The sequence below is a fragment of the Aulonocara sp. 'chitande type north' Nkhata Bay genome, linkage group LG23 (genome assembly GCF_057382095.1).
Source record: "Aulonocara sp. 'chitande type north' Nkhata Bay isolate Kocher_YH1m ecotype deep benthic linkage group LG23, A_spYH_male_GT1.1, whole genome shotgun sequence".
Lineage (NCBI taxonomy): Eukaryota > Metazoa > Chordata > Actinopteri > Cichliformes > Cichlidae > Aulonocara > Aulonocara sp. 'chitande type north' Nkhata Bay.
Genome location: NC_141365.1, coordinates 34,122,272 through 34,144,883, shown reverse-complemented (window position 1 = coordinate 34,144,883; position 22,612 = coordinate 34,122,272). Strand labels below are relative to the sequence as shown.

The window sequence follows — 22,612 nt, the reverse complement described above, 5'->3', positions numbered from 1 at the left end:
AGGGAGAGGCAGCTATCTGTCTCGACCAATTTGGTGATGGGAAAGAGAGACCACAATAGAAGAAAAGCATATAGTTCATAGTATCTATAACTAACTTTGAGTTTTGTTGTTGGTTCACACCATGACCAAAATGTTGGAGGTGAGTTCTCATCTTTGAGGTACACTTGTGTGAACTGATGTATGTCAACACTTGTGAAGCTTGTATTTATGTGTGCGTCTCCAGGGTTCCATAGTTGTTGGTATAGCCTATGACTGCAAGGAAAACCAAGTCTATTGGACAGATTTGTCTGCGAGATCAATCAACAGAGCTTCAATGGTGTCTGGTGCTGAGCCTGAGGTTCTCATTAACACAAGTAAGCTTTCACAGTTGTGTGGTGCTTGTTCCTGTAATGATTGTTGTGGAATGCCTTAAATGATTTCAATATCTCCTCTATGATGTCTGGATCTCTGTTCTTCTCGCTTCTGCAGATCTCGTCAGTCCAGAAGGTTTGGCAGTGGATGTCAAACGCCGGCTGATGTTCTGGGTTGACTCTACTCCTGATGTGATTGAAAGAGCCAACTTGGACGGCAGTGGGAGGAGGACCCTGTTTGACACAGACTTGGTGAACCCCCGTGCAATCATAGTGGTTTCTTCCACCGGGTAAAACCATTTGTTCATCTTTCTTTGCTTTCACTAATTTCAAAATGCCAATTTCCAGATCCGTAGTGTTATTTGAAAAAAACTGTCCTTCTTGCTGTTGACGTCAATGTGATGCACTGTCTGAAGCAACCCGTCTCTTCCTCTAACTCCTGCTCTCCTTCCCTTAAGCCCACTGCCTCTCACAAAGAGCAGATTTGAACAGATGGAGTCACAGTGACGTCTTCCGCGGGGTTCTGGATTCCCCATACGAAAGCTTCAACATTAGCAATTTGGCTGTGCTTATGTTGTTTTTTTTAAGACCCTGACGTAATCACATTTGGATGAGATGACTGAATGTTGAGTTGTCAGCTAATGCTGACAGAGTTCTTGATAGTCTGTGCCACATAGCAAGTTGTTAGATAATTCCAATAGTAGGGACCTAGCAAACAGCTACTAGCTACATCTGCTGTCAGCACACCTGCTAATAAAAGCAGCCAATTGTTCTTAAGATATATATTTTAAAAAAAAAACATCCACCATATGTTCATGGATACAGATTGCTAGCCATAGCTTGGGTAAGAGATATGCGTATGCAATCTAATCTGTCGGGTTGAAACTGGCTGCAGAATTATGACAAAAAAGGTTAGGGCTTTTCGATGTCACTATCAAGAATATTTTGCTTAAATTATTTTGTCATAGTTTGAAGAATTAGAAGAATTGTAAGAAGGGATAATATGAAGTCTGCCTTGAACACAGAATACCATTGTTGAGCAGTCAAACAGAGGCATGCAGGTGATGTTCAAGAAGTACAGCGAGTTGATGGCAAACTTACATCTCAGTGTCTGCACAGCTTTCATTTTGAAAGTATTTTTCAGACTAGATAGGATAAAATGTACTGAACATTGAAATGTTTGCAGGGTTACCACTCAGTTCTCCCATACAAATAAGGATAGCCTTGGCTGAGTGTTTAGAGCAGTCTGAAGCCTCAACAACATCACAACATATGTATATGGAAAAAAATACAGAAAGGCATAAAAGCTCTACTTAGAAATGAAGAAAAGTATGTTAACATAATCTGGATTTGCAGACATGGAACAAGAAACAAACAAGAGCCCACACACTGTCTTGCAACAACCTGGAGGTGCTCTGCTGAGATAGCCTTCACTGTATCCACAGAGATTTTATGGAAGAAGAGGGCACAGATGGTTTTCAGTCTGTTACTACGAGAATGAAAATTAAACACTAGTTCTTTAACAAGCTATGACTCAATGAGGCCTGTACCTAATTCATTAGTACAGTGCAAACTCTGTTTTAAGGCTATTTGGCAGTAAGGGGGGTTGTTGAGTCTGGATTCTAAGATTTAGACTGTGACCAAAACATGACTTCATCATTATGAGACTGGCACTCATAGAAAAAAAATGGCAATGGGGATTTTTAGGTGGAGTCTGTCTTTAGTAACACATGTTTGCTAATTCTATCACAAGTGACTTTTAGTGCTGTGTGTGTCGCAGCAAACTGAGCCAAGAAGACTGTCCTGAATTTACTGATGCCATTAATCCTGGACACACACGCTCATAGGATGAAAGCAAGAGGCCTTGATTGGCCAACTCGCCAGGAATAACATCTGCTCTTCATCACAGCAACTAATCACATAATCAACAGTTATGCGCGTGCATGTTTGTGTGTGTGTGTGTTAGTTAATGTGGTTGTTACAAATGATTAAACACAGCAGCAATAACCCTGGTCATAAAACCTGAAACGTTTGCTTGACATTATTGATTTTACAGCTTAGTTTCTGACTTAGGGGTAAATATATGGGGTGTGTGTGTTCTGACAAAAACTCAGGTTTGAAAAGTAATTACTGTTCCATACGGGCACACTTATGCACTTATGATTAAGCATGTCCTCTGTGGTTTCTTAGGCTGTAAAGTGAACACATGCAGTTAACCCTAACCAATAACAGGCGAATAGACCGAATTGGGGAGGGTCGCTGAATATTCTCATCTCTAACCACGACACTCAGCGAAGCAGACACACCAAAATGACACGCAAAGGCTTTATAAAAGCATATACACGTGTGAATGTGTCAGACATCTGCTGCCCTGCACCTTCACCAAATTCATAAGTGTGTGTGTGTGTATAAGCTGAACGTTCATGTGGTGTGTATTACCTGTAGTTCCCAGAGGACTGCCAGCACGTAAGCAGCCTACACACAGTGCACTGTTTAAAATAGTATTTAAATCTTCATTAAACAGGAAATATGAAAACACTGATAAATATGCCTGCATGTGTGAGGCAGTGTGGTCCACGTTCTCTATGTACACAGATAAAGCATGACCAGAAACTAAAAAGATAAGCCTGACCTTGACCTCAAATCAATGCAAAATGACTGTAGTCAACAATCCAGATGGAAGGGTGTGGAAAGGGGTTCATTCTGCTCATGTCCAGCTCCATATTTTTAATGTTGGACTCTAGAGTAGTTTTGCTTGACTCCCACAAGTAGGTCCCTTTTAACTCTTTTAGTCCCTGAAAGCTCACTAGAAGAAATGCTTGAATTTCTTTTCTCAACAGAGTAGTTTCTGTCATATTCCAGGCCTGCTTAAGAAGGAAATGACTGGGTTTGCATCAGATATTAATGAGGATGGTTTCTGCATATGCAGCTACCTGTTGGAAAAACCTGGACACTATTCTAACGGTCGTCAAATCACATCTTTATTAATATATTCTGAGGTGTAAAAAAATCACCATCATGGTTTCGGGGGAGGTTATCAAATGTTGTCTTTATGGAGAAAAGAGTAAAGGAACAATCAGAGTAAGAGTAATAAGTTTTCCCCTCCTGTGTCTCCCTGCAGTACTCTGTATTGGACAGACTGGAACAGAGAGGCCCCTAAGATCGAGAGCTCATCAGTGGATGGTCAAAACCGCCAGGTGATAGTGTCTGATGGGATTGGTTTGCCAAATGCTCTAACATATGACTCTGCTACTGAACAGATCTGCTGGGCTGACGCAGGTAAACATGGCCTCTATGCTGATGCTGCATTCATGTGAATTGGTCCCTTATTTATTGTCCCAGGGTTTTAAGACATCTGTAAACAGTGTACAGCTGCCTCTCAGACTATATACTGTCATATCTTGCTTATTGAGATAGTTGAAAACTCTTCAGTTAAAAGTTAATACTCTAGAATTTACCTAACCTATATTTTCTTGATGTTGTAATGAGCCATGCTGTCTTCCTGTGTCTGTCAGGTACAAAGCGTCTAGAGTGTATATCCTCAGATGGTTCAGGTCGAAGAGTAATCCACGCCAACCTCAACTACCCATTCAGCATGGTCTACTACAGGAACCACTTCTATTACACTGACTGGCGGAGGTAGTCTTCATTCATCTCCTTCTACTCAGATCACAGTAGTGGTTACAGTTCAATAAGTTGATATGTGTATATCGCTGATATCATTCCTCTCTAACCTGTTACTCACAGGGATGGTGTGATTGCAGTGAACAAACACAGAAGTCTGTTCACTGATGAGTACTTGCCTGAGCAGCGCTCTCATTTGTATGGCATCACCGTAGCAACGACCCACTGCCTACCAGGTGAGATATATTGTGTAATCAGAGTCCGTCTTTCAAGTTTGAAGGAACATCCACCCATCCATCCATTTTCTTAACCACTTGTCCAGTTAAGAGTTATGGCAGGGGGCAGAGCTGGAGCCTATCCCAGCTGTCATTGGGTGAAACGCCGGATATACCCTGGATAGGCTGCCAGTCTGTCACAGGGCTAAACTGAAGGAAAACTAACTGTATTATGCACACACTCTAACTTAAAGGAGTTGCAGACAGTGAACTCATTAGTTTGTGTACCAACTTTGCTTTTCCTGCACTGCACTTTCCTATAATCTCACAGATCCTTTGAAAAACATGACATTTGACAGTATGAATGAAATGAAACTAGATGCCTTCAGCAACATGTTGTGCAGGCTGCATATCCACTGATTACAGTTCCTCTGAAATGAATGGTGTTACTTGTGTGAGATTTACATTTCTCTCAGTTCATCAGAAACATTTCTGAGTAGGGTATCTTTCTGCCATCTTTTGCTATCCTTAAGAATCGTTATCACCCATTATTGTTCTCTCTAACCAGGACATGCAGCTACTGTGCTCAGTTTTTAAAACCTTACGATGTAACTACAGCCCAGCCCATGCAGCAGTATATTAATAACTAACCTCGTATTGTGGATGGATTATCTCAGTTGTTCTCCTGACTGAAGTTTGGTCCATTTACAGGATCCTGCCATGGGATTGCATTTGTCCCTAACCATCAGGAACCCTCATGTTAACTTTTCTCAAGTGGAAAAAAAGTTAGCGTTCATCCTCCAGCTTCACTGTGTTTGCTATGTTATGCTAACCATAGCTGTGTAGCTAGCCACCACGCAGCACTTCATTATATACCAGCTAGTCCAACTTCTGTGACCCTACAAACGTCACTACTGTTTAGTTTCCTGCCATCATTTATGTTGGAAGTGATAGCAGAGCTGTACGTTTTAATTTTTTCAGAAATCCATGTTACTGATAAAGGTTAATCAAACTGGTTTGTTTGGGCAGTCTTTGTTGTTGGAAGTAATCACAGCTCGTGTTTGATCATCACACAGCTGGCTAACACCTACCACTCTGCAGATACCGGTATATGTGTCTGAGGGGTGACTTCACATACACCCATGAAATAGACAGGAACAAAGATTGCACAGCTGTCTGTGACCCTCTATTTGTGACCTGCGTGTGTGAGAGACCAAAGAACAAAGATTACACAGCTGTGTGCGACCCTCTACCTGTTTTTTTGCACGCATCATGTTTGATGTGTTGTCTGCAGATGGCTTCGAGTCCTTTCAAAGCCTCACGTTAAAGTACAAAGTACACAGGATAATCCCTAAAGTAGCACTTTGGCAAATGTCACCATTAAAGCTACACACATCTGCAGAGTACATAATCTCGTCACAATGCATCTGCCTTTGAAAACAGTCGGAAGGAACACTATCACTGGTGTGTGTTGCTGTAAAAGTCACATCCTTCAACAGTCAGACTAGATTATAGTCGCTAGCTTTAAAGATGACGATGTGTGGTGTAATTGTTGCCATGATGACAGGTCTAAAACACAGATCCTGAAGTTTTGGGAGGAGCTTGCGAGAGGCTTAAAAGCTCTTATTGTGCAATACATAAATATACACACATTCTTTACAGAGATAATTCTCAGTCGCTTCCAGTTACAAAGTGCACGACTGTTTGTTCTGTCATTAGAGCACTGCAGCGCCCAAGTTTTCATCCTGTCACATTTGGATTCACACAGAAAATGAAACCTTTAACCTCTCATTTTAACTTATCCTTAAAGTACTTCCACTATGGGATGATGATTCAAAGTGATGAGCTTTTATCTTTGTGTGTGTGTGTCACAGGGAGCCACTAACGACAGCCTGCACCCGCAGTGTGCTTTGGTGCTAAAGTTCTGAGGCGATTCATGGACATAAGGCAGGTCCAGGCCCTCTGGTGTCCCTCTGGAAGAAGGACACTCAGCAGGGAGCAAAGATGGCTTACGACAGCCAGATCAGCAATCAGAGCAAATTTACACCCACTTCAACCCCAGTATCTCACCTTAATGTAACCCAAAGTAAATGATTTGTAAATTTGTTTTATACCTCATTTTTAGTTTTTTTCTACTGTATTTTTGTATTGCTTGAGATTTTTGTTTTTCTGTTGAATAAAGGTGCAGAACAATGAAATCCGATGTTAAAATGCATGGTTGTAGTTTTTGGGGGTTTAATTGTACTTTAAAGCCAAAGAAGAATAATTTGAAGCTTTTCCTTTTGGGAAAACTAACATCAAGCTGTTGGGTTTTTTTTTAATATATCAACAAATAACATTGGCCATTAAGTTGAGAAGTTACAGATGCACTCATAGTGGTCTCTGGTTAACAACAAGAACAACTGCACATTAAAGGTGCAGTCTGGCTTTTTGGGGAATACTTTTTGGGAATAATACTGCACTCACATCTGTGAGCTAAATACACAGACTAAGAAAAAACTGGATATATGGACAAAAGTCCTTGCCACACATTACACTTAAAGGAGTTGCTCAACCATGGAAACCCATGCCATGAAGTTCCTAGCACACAGCTTTTTGTGCTGATGTTAATGACAGAGCAGGTTCGAAACTCAGCGGTAACTGAGTTAGCAGATTTTGGCGACTTTTGCGCACTTCGTGTCGCAGCACTTTATGTGGTTTGATAATGTGTCCAAATTGTAATAAAACAACACTTATGTCTTTGTTACACTGAAGCTAGTTCTGCCCATAAAATGCTAGCATTATGCTAATGTCTGTTAAAGATTTACATCAGAAAATGCTTGATTGATGTTAGACTTTAGGTACACTTTAGAAGTTGGTTGTTGGTGACTGTTATTAGGAGACATTGTCTGGCTACTGCTCCACCGAGCCCCTTTCATTTTGGACTGTCTTGTAAACCGTCTGTAAGAAATAACAGTTAAGAGAATAAGAGCTCTGAGACATTAAACTCTCAGCGTGCAAAGTCCTAGTTTCTCAGTGAGATCTATGCCATGCTGTCTTACACCTTGGCATTTCACTCAGGCTACGTCCACACGTACACGGGTATTTTTGAAAACTGAGATTTTCCGTTTCCGTTTTTTTTTTTTTTTTTAAATCCTGTCCACGCGTAAACGCAAAAACGAAGGACAACGCTGCTAGGAACATGCCAAAACAATAGGTGGCGATATATTCCTAACCGTGTAGAAATATTGGCCAATCAGAAGCCTAGAAGCCTGGGTGGGAAAGGGTAAACAAAGATGGCGCATAGAAGCAGAACTGAGTCCTATGTGTGGCGGGACATAAACTGTGTGTATATATGTAAGCATTTAAACAGTAAAATTAACAGTAACAGTATTTTGTCTAAGTCCACCATTGTAGAAATTTATTTCACCGAAACAATAACGTGGCGCACAGTGTGACGTCAAAAAAGGCGCACACCTTTGACGCTGCGTTTTCTCAGTTTTCCTCGTCCACACGTAAATGCAAAAACTGAGTTTTTAAAAATCTCTGTTTTAGTGACCGGAAATGTCGTTTACGTGTGGACGAAAGGTGCAAACGCATAGAAAAATCTGCGTTTTCAAAAATACCCAGGTACATGGGGACATAGCCTCAGTGGGTAAAGTCACAGTGGCTACTTTCTTCTTTTATATACAGTATATGCTTAAACATAAAGCCACAGTCAGAAGAAGACTGGTTTACCATCACTGAACAAGTGGAAGCAGGGATAAAATACAGCACCTAACACTAAAGATTAAAGATGACTTGATTCTTTTATTTCAGCAAAGTAAAATGTAAGAACATCTTTTTCCCCAAATGTATCGATACCTGCCAAGGAATCATGATAGTTGTAACCCTTGTCACTGATACTGTTGTATGCTTACCAGTTTTTGTAATCCGATTACTATAATCGGAGTATGTTTCTCCAGCCTCCCCCATCCAATTAGCCCTACTATATATAGCTGCACTACTAATTGTATTTTACACAAATGACATTTTTTTTAGCAAATACTTTTTCTTCTTCTACTTTTAAATTTTTTCATAAGGTGTGATATTTATAAAATAAAATGTGACTTGTTACGGGAGATGCTTTTTGAACATTTGTCTGATTCACCACAGAAGTGCAGGAGTCAAACTGTGTGCAGCTGGATTTATATATTTTCCCCTCCCACCTGAAAATAACAATTTCTGTCCATCTGCAAAGAATATTTCATCAGAAACACCAGAAACAAATATAACAGTCAGTTTGAATATTGCAGAAGAAAAGATGCAGTTTCAGAACCTTTAAACTTTGTTACTGGATAATTAATGGAAACCATTTTTTTTAATTATTATTATTTATACATTATTAAGTTTTAAGAACTTATCCAGACTGTCCACACATGAACACTTGGGTCTTTTATTTATGAGATTCCCAATTTAAACAGTCCGATCTCATGCAACAACGGAAAAAAAAAAATCAACAAAAATTCTTTGATGTCCTTTAACCAAACAAAAGGTTTTTCCTCTCAAAAATCAAATCAGGTTCAGTCCCTCACTCCCTTTGCGGTCCGTCACCGTCCTCGCTCTCATCTGCCAACCTTGCCCAGCCGGTGGTCTGTCTTGGGGTCGGCTATGATGGCCTGAACAGCTACGATGGCCTCGTTGATCTTGGTTTGCAGCTCCCTCAGCTCCTCAATGTGCAGCAGGCGCAGGATCTGAGCCGCTTCGTTTAGAGTTGCATCTGAGGAGAAAAGACAGAAGTTTTACCAAAAGCTGACCAATACTTTAAGAGAAGCAATTCTTATGAACTGTGGGCAGACCGATCGTCATAGCATTTGCTCATCGGCTTTCAGCCTTTCTGCTGAAAAAATTCTTTAAATAAATAACTCACCTCCAGTGTCAAAACCCAAGATGTGCTTGTCTAAAGCTACTGGAACACCCTGTAGGAAAAAAGAAAATATAGCTGGTTGAGTTTTGTCAGTAACGCCGCTGAAATCATGGCTCTAGACTTGCAGCAGTCTATACACAGACATATGATTTTTGATGCATATTATGCACATGTGTCTTTAGTTTACCTCTCTATTGTTGCTGGCTTTAGCAATGGCTTCTGGAGAAAGTCTCTCTTGGATCAAAATACGAATGGCCTGGCAGTTGCAAAGAAAAACAAGAAAAACTCTTCTTAATGATTTGAGATCATTCTAATACATAAGACTTACATTAAAAAACAAAAAAACCCATTCCCTTAATATGGTTAATAGGATTACTTTCTATTGCGAGTGGCAAGTGAGAGTGCAAAATTTCTATTCTGCATTTTTTGAGTGCCAACTATTATCTCCGTGTTATCAGTCTGACCATTACCCTGCATTAAAAGAACGACTCAGGGCTGCCGGCTCACATGGAAAGCATTAAATCATTTTAAGGGCTTTTATTGTGAAGCAAACGCAAACTTCGCCTTCCTCTGTGCCCAGGTAAGCTTTGCTACAGTATTAAAGAGCCCTTTAGTGCGCTCTCACCTTAAGCATAACCAGGTAGTCGTCATGCCGCTGTATCTTGAGGATGTTGGACAAAGCTGTTACTCCTGCTTTGAAATCTGGAGAATTACCTGAAAAAAACAAAACAAAAAAAAAACAAATAAAAAAAAAAAACAAAAAAAAAAAACCCCACACACACACACACACACACACACACACACACACACACACACACACACACACACTTACTTTAACTTTTATCCTGCAAAGATTTAAAGGAGGGAAAGAAGAAAGAATGCCAGGACAGAGGAAGCTCAAATCCAAGTTTTACTTACTGTCGAGGTTAACCAGAGGGTCCATGGCTTTACTGCTGTTACTGGAAGCTGCCAGGGGCTGACAGTTTTTGTACTTCTCCACTGTGAAGAGACACACAAAACACGTCACCGATGAACAGACTGACTTGCACTACATTAACAGGGGAGCTCACAGTAACGAGTAGAAGAGTAACAATTTGTTCTTCTTATTCTGCAGTAAAAGTAGACATATGATCTGGCACTTAGCAAAAAGTATTCCTTTTGTAATGTCTCCATCTCCTGGTCATCGGTGGCATTTCAACTAGTGACACAGGCTAACATAACCCTAACCCTAGGGAACTGACTGGCCAGTAGGTGGCAATTTTGTGTACATTATCCCTTATCCTAACCATAACCTACTAAAAGTCCGATTAGGAGTGTGGCACACAACCGTGTTGATGTGAACCCCCTCTGCAAACCTGTAAATCCAAGTTAACCCTCAGGTTTCCCCAATAAACCTCTGCTCTGTAGCACAGCTCTCTACGTACTGCATTCAATTCAGTTTTATTGATATAGCACCAAATCACAACAACAGACACCTCAAGGCACTTTATATTATAAGGCAAAGACTCTACAATAATACAGAGAGAAAACCCCGACAATCACATGACCAACTTTAAGAGAACACTTGGAAAACAGCAGGAAGGAAAAACTCCCTTACTGTAGCTACTTGCACTTTTGCACTTGATGGTGGTCCCCTCCAGTCTGGTTCTGCCAGGAGTCTTTTTTTTTTTTTTTAAGGGATTCTTGCGCTATACAAGTAAATGTGACCCAAATGAAACCCCTTACCATTGTCTCCATATTCATACCGCACAGCAAGGCCCAGTAACCAATCTACAGCCTCCTTCCTCTCATCGACTTCAAATGGACAGTTCACATCCTGTAGGTACTGCACACAGGTAAAGAAAACTCAAACACAACTCACCGTGCTCCTCATATTATATCAGAAATGCAGTGTTATGTTAGTAATACCCATTAATAACAGCAGTGATTACTTTCAGATGATCCAGCAGTCTTACCTTTTGGTAGGCTTTGGGCCACTCTGAGCTGGGGATGTTTCTCAGGTTGCCTCGGTCTTCGATTTTATAATGTCGAATCTTCTGGTCCTCCAGCCACACAATGCAGTTCCTAAACTGTGTCTCATCTGAGAAGAAATTAGACAATACCGATAACAACACATCAGCAGCTACACATGGCAAGTAAGTGAAGGAGTGAATAAATAAAACTGAGGTTCCAAGACCATATCTGCTGAATCACTCACTACAGGACGCAAACAATTTACTTTGGCACCAGGGAGTAGCCAGCGTTTGAACTTACTGGTATGACTGTGCTAAACTGGTATCTGCAGCCTACCTACTAATGAAGCCCGAGTGTGTGTTTATTGCGTGTAAAATGCAAACAACCTATAGTCAAAACTAGTTAAAATTATTAAAAGTGTCGAGCATAAGCACCTTGTACATTGCTTTTTTTCATAAATATACACGTTTGTCTCATACTGAACATACATGTTCTACGTTATTAATCTGGCAGCTCTCTGTCTCCATACAGACAAGACACGTTAGCCGGCTCCACGTTCAACTCAACTGACCAACCGAACTGCTCTTTCATAAGTTTATTCTTACCTGTGCAGTCAAAGCCGTCGGGGTTGTGATAATCCAGAGCGCCCAGTTTTCTCCGAAACATTTCACCCCGTGTTTAATACGGAAACCAAATAGTTTCTTTAGCTAACAGTCGCTTGGATTTTCTGCTAGCCTTCAGTATGTAGCTTCGCGCATGCGCTGACGGAGAGCGTACAACTTCCTCTTATAGGTATCAAAATAAAACTTTTCCCACACTGACTACCGCCGTTAGACATTAACAAGAGTAAAATTGCAGGTGCAAGTGTTGCATTTTGAGGAGAAATTTATTTTGAGCGAAGAAAAGCTAAATTTGAGTGAACAAAATTCATTGCTGTGTGCAAAAAATGTATTTCAGTGTTTACTATTATCCACACACACACACAGCCCCCTCTCACTCAGTTTTTGCATTTGCGCTGGCTTGCAATGTGTTGCTTGTGCTCTCAACATTTCTGCCCGTGCACATTCAACTCTTTCTGTACACCATTATAGTTGTGCCACAAAACCAGCCAATCACAGACTTGGATGCAAAAAAATCTGATTGGCTGTTTTGGTCTATAAGGCTGAACTGACAAAAAAATCTGCCGACTACACCACCAGGTATTATAGGAAAAACCATAAAGCCTTTGAATTAAAACAAACGCTGTTGTGAAAGTGATGTACACTGTCTTGTTGGTATATATGTATGATTTGTATCACCTTCATGTTTCCCTCTCACCACATATCCAAACCGATATCATGACCAGCAGTTTTTACAGCTGTGGCTCCAGCAAACATCAGCTGATACTAGAAAGTAATATTAAATAAATTCTAACAACAGCTTATAAAGCTTGCTGCTGTTGTTTAAAAAAAAAAATCAATAAGGCTCTGACTTGTATTATGAGTCTGAGTCTGGGAGAGAGTCCTGTAACTCTCTGTCTGCAAAATACAGTAAATAATGACCACTGTTGGGCAATTAATTATATAGTTACTTCTTCAAAAAAGTAACTGAGCTATGCAAACAACAAAGTTTTTGCAGCTGTTTACCTAAAAATGCAGCCAAGGCATTTTTTTAAATAAGCATTTCAAACTATTTACAGAACAATCAGGTGTTCTGCATCAAATTTGATGCCACAGAAATTATTTGTGCCACTCCAAAAAATAATTTCTGTCCACTATGAGATAAAGGAGAACAACAGCCTGATACCTGCAGGCCTGACAGCAGGAGATGTATCACTGCCATAACATTAAGTAGTCGCCTCATTGTTCTGACACACACAACAAAACTATTGACTACACTACACACTAACTACACAAAACTTGCGCTAAACGTCGCAAATCTCTCACATCTCAAAACACCGCCGTCACTCCTAAAACTTCCCCCTTCCTAAACAACTAAATGCCATATCATTTTTTGATTGGTCGACATGGTACTTTTTTCGTTGAATAGGAAAGGTGGGGTTTTTGGTTTTGCTCACAGGCAGAGAGTGCTTTCGAGCGTTTCTTCCCGCAGTAAATATAAACAACGATAGTATTCAGGAAGAAAACCAAACATTGCATATATTTTTATCATAACTCTGGTTTTACGTGGCCTATCAACACAATTTAAAAACTGGTATAAAGTCCACACTTTTTCCGTCAATTGTTCCGTCTGTCCTGCTCACATCTCCAATGGTTGTGTCGGCACATAAGGACGCTGTTATAACCTGTCAACGACGTTGATTAGCTGCGTATATACGAATGTGAATCGCATTATTGGCTGGACTATGGGATAAGGTAGCATCGTTCTAATCCCATACGGGAGCAGACAGTCACTTACTAACACTGCAAAACAGAATTGTTAAAGTTTTAATTTCAATTTCAATTCAGGTTAGATTTTTTTTCTGTGCCAGCAGTGCGCAATTGTGCACGCGCGCAGTTTAGAGGGAACATTGATGGCAACCATGTTTTTCTCATTGATCTTTAACTATAGATTTGCATTCAAAAGAAAAGAACATTTTGATCAAGCTGTTCTTGCCTTACATGTAGCTTGGACTCATTTGACATTGGTGATTTGTGGGTACTGTGAATATTGAATATTAACTTTTTTTTTTCACTTAATTTGTAATATTTATTCATGTTTTTAATTAAAATGCAATTCAGTTAATTTTAATATTATAGCTTACAAATACAAAGGTAGCGAAATAATGTGCATTCAGTAAATGGCTACATTTCCAATCCTGGAAATTAATACAGCATTCAAGGAAGAGGCGAGCTCCCTGCTTCACTTCTGTTTCTTTGCTAGTTTAACAAGTTCAATAATCACCTCACAGTGACACAGAAAAAACTATTCAGACTTTGGAAAAAAAGGGACAATTTTATTACAGATCACATTCTAAAAAAAACTGAGTCAAAATCATCCCAAGATGATGAAAATAAGACAAAATACAGAAGGTGTAGGTTTGTGCATGTGTATTTTCAGAATGGCCTCATGCGTGTGCCAAGGGGCGGTGCTCTGTTGGGTGGTGTGATGGCTATATCCAGATAGTCTCCAATCTGGAAGCGCTGAGACTGCAGTGTCATTGAGTCATCTGCACCTTTTCTGCCAGACACAGTACTGCCAATCTCTTTCAACCTGAAGGAGGTGGGAGAAGAGAGGTTATTAAAGATGCAATATACATAGATCACCACATTCTTTAGCTGCGTGAATCCAAAGAGCGCAGTCTTTGGTGTGATACTCACTTGTACATCTTCCCTCTGGGATCAGGGTAGACAATGGCAAAGCTAAAGTAGGTGCCCTTTTTCCTGGCCTCTGGATATACCTCCTTCACCAAGCTGGTCAACTCTTTTAGTGTAGCATCCATCCTGAAACACATAAACACAATCAGAGACCAGCTCCAGTGTCCTTATTCAAAAAGAAAACAAACCGAAAAACGACACCCTTAGCTCCTTAACTTTTTCACAATATTGTTTTTGTCTGTGGGAAAAATCCACCGTATATGAAAAGAGAGCCAGAGACAGGTGGGATATGACACAGAGAAAACAAACTGGACGACTCATGCGAACTATAGCTCTAACTTAAAAAATTAAAGGGCCTGCAAATGTTTTTATTTAGTCCTCTTTAAACTATTTAGCCGATGTGCTCCCAATTATGTTAACCATGACTGCCAAATCAATCAACGTCCTCTGTCACCACAGCAACAATGCTATCACTGATCAGCGATGCTACAGGGAGATGGCCAGGAGCACTGATTTGAGAAAATTATCCAACCCCGAGAGCATTATAACACTATGTTTCTGTTGTTTTACAAACTCAGCTTAAAACACTGGCAAATCCTTGACTCCGGCCAAAACACCCACACTCACAAAAAAACCAACCAACCACCCAAACAAAAAACAAAAACCAGTGACACATCTGTGATCTTACCAAGTGTATATCTGCAGTTCGCTGGAAGGAACATTTCCTCGAGCAAATTCATCGACTCTGTGGTGTCTCCCACTGTTGGTGGTGAAGACTCGCAGCAGAAGGGGGCAGGTCTGCAGCAAAGAAACATAATAATAATATTACTGAACAAATTCAGTTTACAATGGAAGAAACACAATGAAAACATTTGATTCATAAGAGATATAAAAAAAAATATTGATTTCAAATAATTCAGGTGTGTATTCTCTGTTATTTTTTAAATGACTACTAAGAAACCCTGCACAAAATAACAGAACCTGATACTAGAGCAGGGCGATATGACCAAAAATATTTATCACGATATATATTTGAAAATTTGCGATAACGATATAACTGACGATATAATTGACATTAGACAAAATACTTTATGACTCCACAACTTCATTAGTGCACCCCCCCCCCCCCAAAAAAAAACATCAATATATTTTCACTTAAACAAGCAGCTGTTTTTATGTGCATTAAAAGTTATATAAAAATTTAACAGTGCAAATGCAAATTCCTTGCTGACAGTTTAACCAAAAGGCATTTCCAGTGGAAATTGGCCGACAGATCCTCAGCATAACCATGTATAATATCTACAAAACTTAAAAAGAGGTTATACACACACAATACGGTAATATTATGTTGAAGCACAGTACGTATCACTCCTCGAGGCGCCTGCCTACGATAACCGTAATGCTCCGACAATCCATCAAGCGGTGCGGGTTCGTAGCTTAGCAAAGTCGTACTAAAACATTTGACAGATTTTCGAGCGCCGTGTACCACAGAAAATCGTTTCGAGGTCAGTAAACACAACCAGAATTCATACATAAGGCACTCGGGATTATAAGGGGCACGGTCGATTTTTCAGAAAATCAAAGGACTGATTTTAAGTGTGCCGCAAAAACACGGTTCATCCGTTTCATTCAACGATCCGCTTTCGCCCTACTCATTCTTATTTTTTACTTTGTCAGAGCACTAAACACTCCAGAGACTGCAGCTGAAAGAACAAGGTACAAATTGTTTTACAGTTGTAATGCACTAGCATGGCCAAGGCAGCTCCTTTCATGTGAGCATAATGTAGTCTGACTGGAAAAATCTGGGTTTACTTTCCAGTTGACAGAAAGACTGTATAAACTCTCACTACCAATGTCACAGTAAGTGAAGCCAGTTAATGGAAATGTGGTCAAAATTATTTTACGGCAAGATTAAATTAAGTGAAAGTTTTGTTTGCTTTGACTTCCATCTCATTATTCTGCATTGAAAGATGTAAGATCTACTTCCCAATCTCAATCAAGAAAGCAAGCAAAGGGAATCTATGGTGATCGCCTCGATCACCATAGATTCCCTTTGCTTGCCTCACAGGCTTATTTACAATTCAATCACAGTAGTAAGATCAATGCGTTTTCATTTTGTCTGGTGCAAACAAACTGTTCTAAAGATATGTAAGAGACGCATTAGAGTAGGGCTGGGCCATATCATACCGTTCACGGTAATACGGGTATAATGTTGGGCAACGATAAGAAAATGAAATATGGTGATAGAATTTGGGTCGTACGCAGGAGCCTCGCGGAGTAATATGTACTGTGCTTCAACATAATATTACCGTATTGTGTGTGTATAAGCTCTTTTTAAGTTATGTAGATATTACACATGGTTATGCTGAGGATCTGTCGGCCAATTTCCACTGGAAATACCTTTTGGTTAAACTGCCAGCAAGGAATTTGCACTGTTACATTTTTATATAACTTTTAATGCACATTAATAAAAAATAAAAATAAAACAAACCCAGCTGCTTATTTAAGTGAAAATACATTGATTTTTTTTGTTTTGCACTAATAAAGTTGTAAAGTATTTTGTCTCGTGTCAATTATATCATCAGTTATATTGTTATCGCAAATTTTCAAATGTATATCGTGATAAATACTTTTGGTCATATCGCCCTGCTCTACATTAGAGCCTTCACATTTTACTGACCGATTTATTTTACGCACTTCACAATGTTTCCCTTATTGCTAATTTCTGAACTTTTGCGTACAAATCTAACTTTAAACTGCAGCGCTATTTTATTTGTTTACTCAAAATGCCACAAAAGTAAACTCATAGTAAGACATCACTGAAGTTCTTTAACGCTAAATCTAACAGGACAACTGAGCTAAATTAAGTGATAAATGCTTTTTCTTGCAATTGCCTACAGGCACATTTCAAAACGCCAGGATTTCGATAAAGACCTTAAAGGAATTCTAGCTTTAAAAAAGGAAAGAAATGCCTCGTGCTTTTGCCAGCTGTGAATTACGATTCAATAACAGCTTTGCTTTTTTAATTTAATTTAATTTTTTTTCTTACTATTTTACGACGTAAACACTAAGCAAACAGTTACTAATCAGCTGCAAAATTATATTAGGTTATATGCAACGAAAAAAACTGCATAAATCATATGCAACAGTGCCGCTGGATGCTATCGAACTGATTATTAGCTAACTAGCACACTTTGTATCCAAACTGGCGACTCTCTGAGCATTAACGCTGCATATCCTGAAAACAAAGCGCAAATGCAGCTTTATCTATTCTTACCCCTAAAACTGCGACAGTTCTGAGCAAACATCAGGCAGTCTGCATCAAACTGACCAGTTAGCTTTCAGGGCTAACTCAGAGCTAATAACAAAAACAGCACGCGAATCAAAATCCGCTGGTTACCTTTTCCCTGTCAATTGGCTTCTCTGGTTCTTTCTTTATTTCCTCCTGTGTGATCCGCGATTCAAGTGCCATTGCTACTTTTTAAATAATTTACTGCTTCAGTTAGGTGACTTGTGCCTCCGTGTTGGATATTTCAGCCAGGCTGCAGCCAAAAATGAGGCGGATAGCATGTAGTTTCCGTTTCCCGTGTGCTTTCGTCCACCGCAGAATAAGTTACTGCCACCTTCTGGTCAGGGACGGCTCCAGATTTTCTTTCACAGGGGCGGCTGTATGGAGGGCCATTAAAAATATTGGGGTGGCACACCAAAAAGAGAATTAGCGGTTTTATTATGTTGTTGTCAAATATAAGTTATATAAGAGAGAAAGAAAAGAATTATATGCCTTGTTAATTTCCTGCTATTAAAGTTAATATCACTGAAAATAGGTACATATGAAAGCAAATAAGATTTTGAAATCTGAATTCGCTCTCTCAGTATGGAGTGGGGGTGGCCAGTGCACCCCTGTCTGAAACACCTGTAGTAGCCTTTCAGATGATGTTACTGAAGGGGGGTAAATGCTCATCCTGCAGCACTTGTACAGACTTCCACAGAGTGGCTGATCTGAGATCAGGCAGCCAAGTCCACCTACAGATGTGAAACCTGCTATTCAGTCACATGCTGCTCTCCCCCTCACTCATTACATGGTGTGAGGGTGAGCGTGTGTAGATTTCTGGGTAACATATATGTGAGCGTTGTACAGTGCGTCTTTGTACAGTATGTATGTGTGTGTGTTTGTGCAGTGTGTGTATCCTAACAGTGCCTCTCTCTGTTCTCCTGCAGTTGTGGCTGATCAGGAGCTACTCTAACAATCAGCTCTATTTTACCTCTCTCTTTTTCTTTCCACCCATTCACTGTGTGTGTGTGCGTGTCTTTGAGCCCCCCCACCATCACCACTGCATCACCACCTCCTCTCATCAGAATGGGCAGCCAATCTGCCAGCTTTCACCCCTCTGTTTTCACCCTGTGCTGACTGAGAGATCAAACAGTGGCTCTTTGAGTCGGGCCCTGACACTGATACTCATTCATTGATATGCATCAAGAATAAGTGGCGCTGTTATTCCCCTAATGACTCCATTACAATCACTAACGCCCTCTCTGTCTCAGCTCGTGTCTCCTCATCATGCTGGGTCATGTTACGTGTAGTTATGCACATGAGATTCCAGCCAGGACGTCTGCAATTCTGCACGGGGACGCTTCTGCTTCATTCGTCAACTTTTAACAAGCTGGCAGCTTTTTGTTTGCAAAATATTTGTTTCACAGTTTATATCCGCACCACTCAAACTGCAGCACAGAATGCAGAACTAGTTAGAGCTTCCTCAATAGTCTTCATTTCTGAGCATCCTTATTGTAAACTGAGGAAGTTGTGCTTTATCCTCCCACACGTTGACAAACAGTGGGAAAGGCTCATCGGTCACAGCCATCAGCAACACACAGAGCTGCTCTGTCCTGCAGGGTGACTGTTGCCAAGTCCTGGTTTGGACCTGAAAAATCATCTGACTCTACCTGTTTCAGCTTACAGCCACAAACAGATCGCGCGCACACATTAAACCCCAGCGCAGCTTTGCTTCTTTCTGCTCTCTGACTTCCACACTGCAGAGGAGGTGCAGTGGATGGTCATCCAAACCAAGTTTATTTAGTTGGGAAAATCCAGTATGTCAAAGAAAAGGCAACATGACTAGTCCCACTCATCTTGCACATGAAACTGAGCTCTTTTCTAAAGAGCACTAACCAGCCTGTGAAACATTAAAAAGTGGAAAATTTCTATGAAACTTTACTGGAAGCAAACCTTTCTTGCATTCCCTTTGTTCTTTTACTTCCTGCCAAGGTTATCTTTTTTTCCCTCTTTAGCAATTGCCTGCTCTGTGTTAGGGTACCTGGGTCGTTGACCCAGTGGTTTCAGTTTTGTACCTTTTATTTGTGTTCTCATCTTAGTTTATTATTGTGAAGGTCTTGGTTTCTGTTTTGCATTTCTATTTTCCCAAGTTCTTCTTGGTGTGTGATTATGTAGTTCTTAAGTTTTGGTTTCCATACTCCCTCTATTCTGTGTCCAGTCAGTCCATGTCTCTGTTCCCTCTGTTGCAGTGCCTGCTTGTGAGTCTGTGTCTGTAAGTTCAGTCTGTAGTTCCTGTTTTACTTTGAAAGTCTGTCTCATGTTATCTGGTTTTGCTTCCTTTGTCTTGTCAGCCCAGATTTGCCTCAGCTGTGTTTCCCTACTGTCTCTCATTCCCTGATTGTTCCCTCTGTGTATTTAAGCCCTGTGTTTTCATCTGTCTGTGTCGTGATCCACCCTCATTCAAGCTGTGTGTTTTGGCTGCGTGCTTGAGTGTTTGTATTTTGAAGTTTGTTACTTTTGAGTTCGGCATTAAAGCTGTTTTTTTGAGTTCATGTTTTGTCTCTGGAGTCTGCACTGTAGGTCCTCCATTTCACCACTCCTGCCTGCACACGACGCCCTGTCCTTATTAGTCGTGATCAATAATTGGTGTTTCATCTCATTACTACTTTGAATTTATATTCCTGAATAAATTTTGATAAAACTTTGTAGAGGTGTAGAGTGAGGTCATGTGAACAGTCCATTATAAGTTGATTTACATCCATCGAGGACTTCAAGGTCAACTTAATGGTTACTGGTGGAAAATGGACGAAAACCTTATAACTTGAAACTATGAATCTCACAAGTTTTGATGTGTATTATCAACATACAGAAAGCACTGAATAAAAATACATTTGGCCTCTGACCTCTGCTTCAAGATCAGTAGTTTGATCTGAAGGTCAAAGTAATAATAATTCTAGACAAGGCTATTTAAAGCTATGTTTTTTATTGCCATTGTTTGTATTATATGTATATTGACATAAAGGGAGTGATATACGGGGATTCTAGCTATCACCTTTCTTTGGATCTCTGACCTCTTCTTGAGGTCAAATAAGATCAAAATTTAATAAAATGCCTTTTATCCTTAAAATCATGCTTAAAAATCTTTGTCTTTGTCATGTACAGGGTGGGCCATTTATATGGATACACCGTAATAACATGGGAATGGTTGGTGATTTCAAAGTCCTGTTTGTGGCACATTAGTATATGTGAGGGGGTAAACTCCTCAAGATGGGTGGTGACCATGGTGGCCATTTAGAAGTCGGCCATCTTGGATACAACTTTTGTTTTTTCAATAGGAAGAGGACCATGTGACACATCAAACTTATTGGGTAATGTCACAAGAAAAACAATGGTGTGCTTGGTTTCAATGTAACTTTATTCTTTCATGAGTTATTTACAAGTTTCTGACCACTTATAAAACGTGTTCAATGTGCTGCCCATTGTGTTGGATTGTCAATGCAACCCTCTTCTCCCACTCTTCACACACTGATAGCAACACCGCAGGAGAAATGCCAGCACAGGCATCCAGTATCCGTAGTTTCAGGTGCTGCACATCTCGTATCTTCACACCATAGACAATTGCCTTCAGATAAAAGTCTAAGGGGATCAGATCGGGAGACCTTGGGGGCCGTTCAACTGGCCCACGACGACCAATCCACTTTCCAGGAAACTGTTCATCTAGGAATGCTCGGACCTGGCACCCATAATGTGGTGGTGCACCATCTTGCTGGAAAAACTCAGGGAACGTGCCAGCTTCAGTGCATAAAGAGGGAAACACATCATCATGTAGCAATTTCAAATATCCAGTGGCCTTGAGGTTTCCACTGATGAAGAATGGACCCACTATCGTTGTACCCCATATACCACACCAAACCATCACTTTTGTTGTTCCAACAGTCTTGGAGGGATCCATCCAATGTGGGTTAGTGTCAGACCAATAGCGGTGGTTTTGTTTGTTAACTTCACCATTCACAATAAAGTTTGCCTCATCACTGAACAAAATCTTCAGCATGAACTGAGGGTCTTGCTGAATGAAGCTAGGACAGCCACTGATGTTTCTTCATTAGTGACAGTTTTCTTGCGTCCATATTTTGGCAAATCCAACACTGAACCAGTTTCACGAAAGCATGGGAGATGGGTGGTCTCGTAGGGTGTCTTGCAGTCTACTGCAATGACCCGGTTACTGCGTTCACCAGATATCAACACAATTTAGATCCGCTCCACACGTGTTAACCTCTTCGACATGTCAATGGCTGTGAACAAAGAGAAACTTGTAAATAACTCATGAAAGAATAAAGTTACGTTGAAACCAAGCACACCATTGTTTTTCTTGTGACATTACCCATAAGTTTGATGTGTCCCATGGCCCTCTTCCTATTGAAAAAAACAAAAGTTGTATCCAAGATGGCCGACTTCTAAATGGCCACCATGGTCACCACCCATCTTGAGGAGTTTGCCCCCCTCACATATACTAATGTGCCACAAACAGGACTTTAATATCACCAACCATTCCCATGTTATTACGGTGTATCCATATAAATGGCCCACCCTGTAAATTACAATAACAGGCTATGATCAGTTAAATATGTAACAATATGAATATCCTTGCACAATGTTCCTAAATAAGGTTTTTGTTGAAAACAATATAAGGTTGTGATCAAAAACATTTTAAATTTGACATTGATTCCTAAACAAAAAAACTGATTTTACTAAGTAATGAAATTAATGCGTTATATCCACATAAAAATATTTCAAAATTATGTCAAGCCTTTTAAAATGGGTTTTAACAGAGCAAATAACAAAACTCTCAGAGTGCTTCTTGTCACAATCCAGAGTTTTTCTTGTTGCTACATTTCTGCTAAAAATATTATCTGTATTTCTCCTCTCTGTTATCTCTTCCTCCTAAAATGCACAATCTGCGCTGTGTTGTTTTATTTTGAAAGTCATCACAGGAAGCTATCAGACATCATCCTGTCTCA

The 22,612-nt window shown here is 40.1% G+C and overlaps 3 protein-coding genes across 3 annotated transcripts in view; 1 reads left to right on the top strand and 2 right to left on the bottom strand.

The window, feature by feature from the left end:
- nid2a (nidogen 2a (osteonidogen)) overlaps positions 1-6,400 on the top strand; it is a 66,461-nt gene extending 60,061 nt beyond the window's left edge. Inside the window, exons 29-34 of the mRNA XM_086283936.1 lie at positions 224-353; positions 469-640; positions 3,472-3,629; positions 3,866-3,989; positions 4,098-4,210; positions 6,064-6,400. Coding sequence (XP_086140062.1) covers positions 224-353; positions 469-640; positions 3,472-3,629; positions 3,866-3,989; positions 4,098-4,210; positions 6,064-6,074 — 708 coding nt within the window. The 3' untranslated portion in view covers positions 6,075-6,400. The remainder of the gene's footprint in view (positions 1-223; positions 354-468; positions 641-3,471; positions 3,630-3,865; positions 3,990-4,097; positions 4,211-6,063) is intronic.
- A 2,189-nt stretch (positions 6,401-8,589) lies between these two features.
- On the bottom strand, positions 8,590-11,803 carry rtraf (RNA transcription, translation and transport factor). The gene is made up of 8 exons (XM_086283937.1): positions 11,633-11,803; positions 11,030-11,154; positions 10,800-10,899; positions 9,993-10,073; positions 9,700-9,788; positions 9,262-9,330; positions 9,078-9,126; positions 8,590-8,927 (listed from the first exon to the last, which is right to left on the bottom strand). Exons 1-8 carry the CDS (start codon positions 11,691-11,693, stop codon positions 8,773-8,775), a joined length of 729 nt encoding a protein of 242 aa, XP_086140063.1. The 5' UTR covers positions 11,694-11,803; the 3' UTR covers positions 8,590-8,772.
- Positions 11,804-13,941: 2,138 nt separating this feature from the next.
- sap18 (Sin3A associated protein 18) lies at positions 13,942-17,905 on the bottom strand. Its single transcript, XM_086282771.1, has 4 exons — positions 17,724-17,905; positions 15,012-15,121; positions 14,327-14,449; positions 13,942-14,219 (listed from the first exon to the last, which is right to left on the bottom strand). Exons 1-4 carry the CDS (start codon positions 17,793-17,795, stop codon positions 14,063-14,065), a joined length of 462 nt encoding a protein of 153 aa, XP_086138897.1. The 5' UTR covers positions 17,796-17,905; the 3' UTR covers positions 13,942-14,062.
- Positions 17,906-22,612: the final 4,707 nt, after the last annotated feature.

Excerpts from the sequence above, each read along its gene's own strand:
- rtraf (XM_086283937.1), bottom strand. The coding sequence starts at position 11,693 with ATGTTTCGGAGAAAACTGGGCGCTCTGGATTATCACAACCCCGACGGC. Across the intron at positions 9,789-9,992 it reads CCCTCTGGTTAACCTCGACA|GTAATTCTCCAGATTTCAAA; the intron begins GTAAGTAAAACT and ends TGTTTTTTTCAG. Across the intron at positions 8,928-9,077 it reads CTTGGGTTTTGACACTGGAG|ATGCAACTCTAAACGAAGCG; the intron begins GTGAGTTATTTA and ends TTTTCTCCTCAG.
- sap18 (XM_086282771.1), bottom strand. The coding sequence starts at position 17,795 with ATGGCACTTGAATCGCGGATCACACAGGAGGAAATAAAGAAAGAACCA. Across the intron at positions 15,122-17,723 it reads AGCCAATTGACAGGGAAAAG|ACCTGCCCCCTTCTGCTGCG; the intron begins GTAACCAGCGGA and ends TCTTTGCTGCAG. Across the intron at positions 14,450-15,011 it reads GAACTGCAGATATACACTTG|GATGGATGCTACACTAAAAG; the intron begins GTAAGATCACAG and ends TATGTGTTTCAG.